The 10,095-nt window shown below is 34.7% G+C and overlaps 1 protein-coding gene across 1 annotated transcript; it reads left to right on the forward strand.

Moving 5' to 3' along the window:
• LOC109845144 (DDB1- and CUL4-associated factor 13) lies at nt 512–9,155 on the forward strand. The gene is made up of 17 exons (XM_020414356.1): nt 512–702; nt 792–881; nt 955–1,066; nt 2,242–2,269; nt 2,950–3,048; nt 3,354–3,423; nt 3,544–3,578; nt 3,893–3,967; nt 4,052–4,147; nt 6,938–7,001; nt 7,084–7,137; nt 7,415–7,500; nt 7,596–7,656; nt 7,758–7,822; nt 8,073–8,178; nt 8,537–8,625; nt 8,780–9,155. The coding sequence occupies exons 1-17, from the start codon at nt 637–639 to the stop codon at nt 8,940–8,942; spliced, it is 1,359 nt and encodes a 452-aa protein (XP_020269945.1). The 5' UTR covers nt 512–636; the 3' UTR covers nt 8,943–9,155.

Here is a 10,095-nt window from a genome sequence, read left to right on the forward strand (position 1 = left end):
AGAGTATAAGAGAGAGTATAAGAGAGAAGAGATGAGTTATTGGTGTGAAGAAAACAAATGAAAACCCCCCTCTATTTATAGAACCAGCCCTTTAGGCAAATGACCAAAATAACCTCACAAAATAGCCATTTTTGACAGTTTTTTGGGGCAAAACAATCAAAACGACGTTTTTGACCGTTGTGGCCGGACCGGGCCTTTATAGAACCAGCCCTTTAGGCAAATGACCAAAATAACCTCACAAAATAGCCATTTTTGACAGTTTTTTGGGGCAAAACAATCAAAACGACGTTTTTGACCGTTGTGGCCGGGCCGGGCTCCGGGCTGCCCGGCCCGGAGGTGGACCCAGTTCCGGCCCTGTTCCGGGCTGGGCCGGGTCCGGATCGGGCGCCGCTGAGACAACCTGGATCCGGGTCCGGGTTTCCGAGCGGGCGGGTATTTTGGACAGCCCTACATCCTCAGACGATGGTAGATTGAGTTCGGAGTTCGGGTTTGATTACTTATAGGATTCACCCGTTTCTTTTCGCTCTCCCTTTCCCTCTCCCCTCTCTTTTCCGCTGTCCTTTTTCTTTGTCCTTCTTCTCGGAATCTAGGGCTAGGGTTTAAGGGTTTCTCTCTCCGTAGCCATTAAGTTCAGAGATGAAGGTGAAGGTGATCTCTCGTTCCACCGATGAATTCACCCGCGAACGCAGCCAAGACCTCCAGGTTTCTGTCCTCTCAAAATTTCGATTTATTTGATTCGGATTGATTTTTCGCAAACGTTTAGTTTCTAATGCTGCTGTATCTTTTAACAGAAAGTTTTCAGAAATTATGATCCAAATCTGAGGCCGCAAGAGAGAGCTACAGAGTACACGAGGGCTCTTAATGCTGCGAAATTGGAAAAGGTAAGGTTTTTTTATCGGGTCTGAAAAGGCTTTGTTTTTCCCCTTATAATTGAGCTGTTTTTGGGTTCATTAGATATTTGCGAGGCCTTTTATTGGAGCTATGGATGGGCACATCGATGCTGTGTCCTGTATGGCGAAGAACCCGAATCACTTGAAAGGAATATTTTCGGGTTCTATGGATGGAGGTACATAACCTATGATCTTTTTCCCTTATTCATTTTTCGTTGTTGATGGAGTTGAAAATTTCATCCATTTATATGATGCTACATGCACGATTGTAGCACAAATTACCTCTTCACTGTCAATAGTTAAGAAAAGGTGGCAAAACATAATGCTAACTTAATATTTCTTATAATTATGACCAAAATAATCTTTGGAAAGTACATATCTTTTCACTTGTTCGACATGATTCTGTTGGTTTTGATCTACAAATGTAGCTAGCTTTTGATCTGTTTGTATTTCATTTTTTTGTCTTTTTAAGTGCATACAGAAAAATTCTATGCTGACTAAAAGGGAACCGAATTTATTGTGAGATAAACGGGCTGTTATAAACTTATAATGGTATTATCAAGCAGCTTTTAATGCGACATTGGACTCCATTTGGATACTAGGATTATGCCGGAGTTAACTCTGGTTCCTTCACAACCCTTCCAAAAAGCTAATTGAGGTGTAATGGGTAGTTACCCAGAATCCGGATACACAGAGGATTGAATGTATATAGTATATGGAACTTTTATCAAGATTTGGAGTAGTGCAAACCCTTCACTACAACACATATTTTACTACACGTAATTAATACAATTTATTTTTCCTAGTTTCAATAATCCAACCCCAACATGCATGCTCCATCTTGAACTCTAATCCATGCCAACAAGGTCTTGAAGCAACACAGTCGTCCAAACACTATGTTGAACCATGAGCTCTGACAGCATTTTGCACCAAAATTTGTAAGTAGTGTACCATCAAACAACTACATTGCACCGTGTCTCTTTGTTAACACCCTTTCTTTGTTTACACCCCCATATTGAGCTAATTTACTATATTTTCAGCATTTACATGTATCATGCTGATTGTGCCTATCATATTGTTTTACACTTGCAATTAGACAATGCTCTTGTGGGCACTTAATGTGTGGGCCGGATATCTGATGCTGATTAGCAATTCTGTAAAGTTATAGTAAATCCTAAACTGTGTACTCTTGCAGATTAAAGTGATTCTGTGATTTCAGTTTGGTTATTTTTACATTTTTAGTATTTATGTCCCTTTGTTCCTCAACTATTTTTTTATTCATGTCATAACGCTTTAATTCAAAAACAGGTTGGATTTAATTTTCTAATTCATCTTATTTTCTTTTTGGCAGACATTCGTCTTTGGGATATAGCTACCAGGTAGGACAGAAAAATATTGATATTTCTTTTTCTTTGATATTTTTGCTATTTGCTGTCATTAATTGATTAAGAGGGTCTTTGGGGAAGCTTATTTTTGATCAAACTTCTAAGTTAGCTTTTTCATATCTGCTTTTTTGGTTGACTTATAAGCCCCAGTTTAAGAAGCTGGTCTAGCCCGCTTTTGAAAAACTAGCTTATAAGCTCACCTAAACAAGCTAGGTGTGACCAAAGAATGTTTATAGCATTTTTACCATAAAAGTCAAAAGCCACAAAATGCCACTTAACTTATAAGCTTAAAAAAATAAGCCCTCTCAGACACCCTTGACATTTCCTTTAGTCTTGTGTGTTTTGTGACTGATTCTTCTCTTAAGAGTGTTCTGTATTTAAGGCCTAGCTTTGAAGTTATAACAAATATTCTCGTAACTCTCCCATTACTCTCAATATAAAGGCTGTCACTTGGTTAATTTTGGATTATATCTTTTTGCTTCTAATTTTCTCCTTTTCTTTTTTCATTCAATCAATGCTTGCTATATTTCAAACATATCAAACAGGAACTCTTTGTCATTATCATTACTCTATATAAAGAGCTGTCGCTTGCTTAATTTTGCATTATATCTTTTGCTGCTATCTTTCTCTTTTTTCTTCTTTACGATTTACGATGTTTCAAACATATCAAACAGGAAGACTGTTTGCCAGTTTCCTGGCCACCAAGGTGCTGTCAGAGGCTTAGCAGCATCTACGGATGGAAAGGTTCTCATATCATGCGGCACAGATTCCAGGCAAGCTGAAACCTGTTTCTTCGTGTATTTTCCTATTATCTTAACACAATTATTGTCTTCTATGTGGATGGAAAAAAGAAAGCAACAAAACAAAAGAAAAAAGAACAAAAATACTGAAACTTTGTATACTTAATTTTTTGAACGTAAGAAAGTAGTTTGTGGAGTTCAGTGATGGTTGGACCTAACTTTGCTAATTTGGTTAAGATCATGTAGGTAGTTTGTCTTATTCTTAGTAGTAGATAAGGCAAAATATTTTTTGGAATATTGCTTTTCTGTTGCTAAGTCAACTATCTTTTCTTTTGCAGTGTTAGGCTGTGGAATGTTCCTTTTTCTAAAATTATTGATTCTGATGAGTCAGTTGGAAATGCTTCAGAGGTTTGTGTTTTCTTTCAGTCATATCACTTAAAGCTCCTGTCTGTTCCTTTATTGCTGCTGCTTTATCTTATTTTTATTTATTTTATTTATTTTTTATAACTGTGTTTGTTTCTATTTCAGCCACTGGCAGTTTATGTGTGGAAGCATGCGTTCTGGTGAGACTTGTTTTCTTTAGCATTTATTAACATAAAGAACGCACATATTCTACTTCAGTATTGTAGAATGCTTATGCCTTATCTGATTAGTTTAATATGAGTTTGTTTGAATTTAATATTGTTGGAAATGCTTTTTAAATTTTGGGCGCCAGCTTAATTCCTTACCTTCTGTTGAATGTAATTCTCTGTAGAAATTCTTGTACATACCTCTACATTGATATTTTTCAATCTAGAGGATTGCTCTTTGGTTTTTATTTTCACTGCATGCTGCATACACTATCTCGAAGGTTTACTTGATGACCATCTACATTCAGGGCGGTTGATCACCAGTGGGATGGTAGTCTCTTTGCAACTGCTGGTGCGCAAGTTGACATCTGGGATCATAACAGGTTTGCTTTTGACTGGCTTCACCTTATGACAAGTCGATGAATTATGCAGATTACTTGATAATTAGTTTATCTTCTGTTGAATAGGTCACAGCCAGTGAACAGTTTCACATGGGGTAATGACACAGTTATATCTTTACAATTCAATCCTGGAGAACCAGATATACTTGCAACATCAGGGAGGTATGTAAAATATCATTCTCTTACTCTTTATTACCATACTAATCTATAAAAAACTTTTTTTAGGGCAACACAAAGTGAAGGAATGGAGTCATGTTCTTCACTTTGTTAAAGTATAGGAGGTCATTTTGACAAAGACTTAAGGGTAATTTTGTCATTCCTAACAATCACTATTCAAATGGGTCCCACCAACACTCCCTCCCTCTCTCTCTATAACTTTCGAATTTTCACCCACAACTGCATCTCTCTTTAGAACTTCTTCACCAATATTTTCTTCAATATGAAACCAAATATTTTCGGAACCTCTCTATTGTTCACGAAATTATACTGTCAAAAAAGAAAATATTCCCTTGTTAATTTATATAAATGAAACTTGTAGAAAATGCACGAAAATTGTCTTTCCGTTGGTACATTCACAACTTGAAAATTGATTAGAGATTATGATGAAAGATAGTTTTTTTTCAGTTTTTAAAATCTATATTATAATTGTATTTACTTCCTTTTTTTAATATAAAATCAACAAAATTTGTATATGGCACGTGCAAAGCTGCTAGTGTATATAATTCTAATATGCAGTTTTCATGTCAGATGTTGAGGGGGGGAAGTTTTCTGAATGTTGACTTGCTAGATCATTTTCTTTCATTCTCCTTGTTTAATTTTTTTTACTCCTAAATATTCTGCAGCTTTATTAGTCTCACTTTGCTTGAATCTTTGCACCTATTGCAATTGTTGTTATCTCGACCACTGAGGTTTTAGGTAAACAGACACAAGCCACTCATTTATGCCTAAATTTGGGACCCCTTTCTATCTGAAGACACATGTGCCCTAGGGGTGCATTCGGTTCGGATACGGCTCGGATATGACTTACCAAATCCATATCCGCTTACCTATCTCGGATATGGATACGGATATGGATACAAATATATCTTGGTAAGGAAAATTCATATCCATATCCGCTAAAATCGGATACGGATACGGATATACATGCAGATACAAAAATGGATATGATAAAACTAGATACTATTGAAAAAAATAAGTTCAGAGGTCATTAATATTTCATTATATTTGAAAAACTAATATTAGACATCTTGATCATCAAAATCAACCTCAAATCAATAATCTAAGGATTAAAACTATCATAACAGTATGACTAATATGTATTCGGATATTTCGGAAGCGAATCCGGATATTTCACTACAAACCATATCCGTAACCATATCCTATCGGTTATAGGTTTGAGTAACCATATCCATATCCTAACCGATACGGTTACAGATATTTACTCGGATACGGATACAGTTTAGCACCACTAACATGTGCGCATGCAAGCTCGCATGATTGCGCACACATGTAGATAGACTTCTCATCCACTCATCTAATAGGTGAGTAATCAAGTGATGACCAATTTCAAGTGAGCACTTTTAAATGTGTGGATGAGCAGTGGTCACTTCACTATGGAAATACCAAATTTGTCCTTGGTACACACACATGCGCACACACAATGAGAAAAAGAGAGTTGGCACATTCAATCATTTTATCAACCTGGTCATACAAAATGAAGTTTAGGAGCAAAATATGGCAGTTGTTTTAGCTTTTCCTAATACAGATCAGGACAAGTGTTTTTTTGCCCCTTCTATGCCAATAAGACGAGATTTTTACCTGTGCTATGGTATGCCTACTGCCTAGCAACATGTCTGCGAATTACCTATATTTGGGAAAAATAAAAAAAAGAAAATACACTTAATGTTTAAGTTATATTAGATTTTCTAGAAATTATACCCTATATTCTTTGTAGTTCACTTGTGATATGTTTCATGTTACAGAAACTTTTTAGAGAATGTTGGTTTCACAGGATTTTACAAGCAGCTGTTAACCAGTTAGGCCAAGTGATAGTACCTAATTGAAGAATGGAGAGGAGGGGAATAATCAAGCAAACACATGTTGGGTTCATTGACTTGTTTTAACAATAGTCATTGTCGTACTTAGGTGTGGTAAACGATCGAATCGAATCGAATACTAAGGTGTTCGTATTTGTATTTGTTTAAAATTATCGAATTCGAATGCGGACTCTAATATTCATATATTTAGTTTTTCGAATTCGAACTCGAATACTTGGTATTTGATAAATATTCATGAATATTCACGAATACTTAACGAATATCAAAGTATATTTATTCAGCTAAAGAATTTGATTTTCAAATAGTATTAAAATTCGCAAACAAAACTATTCCTTTATAATATATGATGTATATATATTTAAAACAAAAATTTAATTAGAAAATAGATTTAAGATTATTTAAGTCTTAAAATCAGTATATAAAACTTAAGTAGAGATGGTAAGTGAGTTAAAAATACGACATCATATGTGCAATAATACAAATAATAAGCTGTGATCAAATTTTAAACGAATATTTAAAAGACAAACGAATCGAATATACATCTGGTTAAATTCTATTCGTTAGTAAACTCGGATACTAAAAAATATTTGTTTAGCGGTAAATGAACTACCGAATCGAATATGACCGAATAGTTATTCGAACAATTATCGAACAATTTGTTAATTATTTGGTTCATTTCTACCCCTAGTCTTACTACTAGCTTCAGATTTTGTTCTTGGTTCCTTGTATCCAGATAAATTGAATCTTACTGTCTTATAAGTTATAACAGTATGTGGCCGGTTTTGTTGACTCCCTGCTTGAGATTTAGTGCCAACATCCTGTTAGTCTGTTGTAGTTTATTTTACTTCACTTTTTATATTATGGATTAATTAAGAGTTTATATTTGATTTTGTAGTGACCGTAGCATAACATTGTACGATTTGCGCATGTCTACCCCAGCTAGGAAACTTATCATGAGGGTAATAAATTCAATATTCTCTTTGCATGTATTCATATTGCCATTATTACTAAGACAAATTTTCTTTTAATTTCTTGACACAGACAAAAACCAATTCAATCTCATGGAACCCAATGGAGCCGATGAACTTTACAGCTGTAAGTATTAGAACAATGGCTTATTCTGTTTACATGTGTTAATTTTCTGCTTGCAGCGAAAAAATTATGACTGTTTGGGTTTTAAATTTTTTGTTATTAATGGTTTGAAGCTAATTGATTTGATTATCCTTTCATCATGGAGATGTTGCTTTTCTGAAACTTTCTATTTTACTCATTACCTTGGGATGCAAACCAACTAATACAATTAGTTAAATGTATTCAATTGAGCCTTGGATCTTACATATTGGAGCTTAAATAATATCTTTTGGTGCTACAGGCAAATGAGGATTGCAACTGCTACAGTTATGATGCTAGAAAACTGGATGAGGCAAAATGTGTGCATAGGGATCATGTATCTGCAGTGTATGTAACATAATTGAAAATATTTGGATTCAGCATTGCCTTGTTGTTTGCTTGATATGGTGGATATAAATGCATATTTCTTTATGCTGGTTCAGGATGGATATTGATTACTCTCCAACTGGTCGGGAATTTGTTACTGGCTCTTATGATAGAACAGTAAGTCCTGTTACATCATGAGATCTGGTTTTTTGGTCGTTACATAATCTAATCACAAAGAGGGAAAAAAATTATCTTAAACTTGAACTTCATGTTTGCAGGTAAGGATATTTCAGTATAATGGAGGCCATAGTAGAGAAATTTACCACACAAAGAGAATGCAAAGGTTTTTAGGCTATGTTTCTCCTGAACTTTTATCTCGTGTATTTTTCAACTGTTGCTTTATTGTTTATCATGCCTTCCAAATAAGAAATATCACCAATAATAGTATTGTAGACAGGTTGTTAGGGGTATTGAAGATGTCATAGTTAGGATTGGCTTTGTTAATGCATATTGTCCTAGACTCTTATACTCCGACTCTTAATACTCCTTTCAGAGTTGCCTACCTAACACATATATTGTTCTTATCCATGCAGGGTATTCTGCGTAAAATTTAGCTGTGATGGGACTTATCTTATTTCTGGAAGTGATGATACAAATCTTAGGTTATGGAAAGCTAAAGCTTCAGAACAATTGGGAGTTGTAAGTGTCTATTTCATTTCATGCATACTACATCTGCTGTTCGATTTGCTATTTGGAAATTAGGCTGAAAAAAAAAGACCTGGGGTCTGTTCTTTTATTTCACTGCTCCGTATAAATTTTCTTTGTGCCTACTATATAACACCAACAAGTCAATCGGCATCCTTTCCTTGTGTACGTTGCCAGTAGACCTATGGTAATGCAATATTACAATTTAATTGATTTACTCCAACCTTCGTTTATGAATAATTTTTGAACCTCGCAAACTGTCATTGCATTCTTCAGATACGCCTTGTGAATGATATTGTTCAATTGGCAAAACATTCATTCATATAAATCACTCCCCTTGATTTCAATGCAGCTTCTGCCAAGGGAACGCAAGAAGCAAGAATATCAGGACGCTGTCAAAGAACGCTACAAACACCTTCCAGAGGTTAAGCGCATAGTCAAGTAAGTAATATCCATATTTGTTAAGTTGCATGGCATCTTAAGTTGATGTTAAGTTCATGAATTTGTTATCCTTGGCCTATTCATGCACATAGTTAGAGAACTTTAACAATACAAGGCAAGTTTAGAATCAGGCTTGAACCTATGTTTTGTACAGGCACAGGCACTTGCCGAAACCAATATACAAGGCGGCCAACTTAAGGCGCACCATGATTGAAGCAGAAAATAGGAAAGAAGCAAAGAGGAGAGCTCACAGCGCTCCTGGAAGCATAAAGATCCAGCCTTTCAGGAAGAGAAGAATCATCAAAGAAGAAGAATGACTCACAGTTTTGCTCAGCTGAGGGATAAATTATCACAGTTTTGTTCTTTAAGTTAAAATTGCGTGTACTTCTGATGTAATGCATATCTCACCTCATTCGGTATCCTGGAATTTTGAGGTTACATCCAATTTGTTAGCAGTTGGTGATATAGAACAAGTCCATGAGTAATCGATTCATCTTTGATTCTATTTGTCACAACATGTTAATGGCTTAGATTGAATTGCATTTTTTTCCTTCCTGTTTTTTGCATATATTGTGCCCATATCGAATCTAATAAATCTTTGATTCTAAAAGTCGACATGTTGCCAATTTGCAGATGAATAGATTGAGGTAAGTTGTCAAGCGTTTTTGTTATTTGACTATTATTTCTGGCTACCTTGTTTCTAGATATGACTATCATCTAGTTCCTTTGCTCATTTAAGTTGCATCAAATTATTCCCTTGATGTAAGATTAATTGGATGTGTTTTGAGGGGAAAAACAACTTTTTTAAGCACATATCAGATCATTAGTTCCTTTCCATTGGTAAACCTTGTGGACTTGTTCTCCACAAAGGGATGAGTTTGATACATTTTGAGTTTATAATTAGGCGTAAGTGAACTTAAATACCCTATAGTTTCCCCTGCTTTGCACTTAGGGGATGTTTGGTTCGCCCATTTTATAGAAAAGTTTTGGGAAAACATTTGACAATGATATTTTTGTAAATAATAGATTTATGTAGATTTTCATAAATTGTGTTTGATTCAATTTTTTTTATAGAAACTAGTATGCCACACGTGCGTTGCACGTGGCACATTTGGCATAAGAAGTATTAGTAAATAATATATTCTAGATTATTGATTCTCAAATATGTATTTACGATATAATATTTACTTATGGTATGTTGATTCTCAATATATCATGCACGAAAGTTACAAAGGCCATTAAATAAAAAATTATTATTAAATATCTAGTATCTTGTTGGAATAACGAAAATTGTTATTAGATGTAAAATTACAAAAGCTATAGCAACAAGATGGAATCACAACCGATATAAAGATATTGTTTGACTAGCTCAGTTCATGGAAATTGTATATAATTCAAATTAAAGAATCTCAATCAAGAGATAAATAATTTGGATTTCATATAAGAAATCAAAATGTTTATGCAATTCAA

This window comes from Asparagus officinalis, chromosome 6, assembly GCF_001876935.1.
Source record: "Asparagus officinalis chromosome 6, Aspof.V1, whole genome shotgun sequence".
NCBI classification, from domain to species: domain Eukaryota; kingdom Viridiplantae; phylum Streptophyta; class Magnoliopsida; order Asparagales; family Asparagaceae; genus Asparagus; species Asparagus officinalis.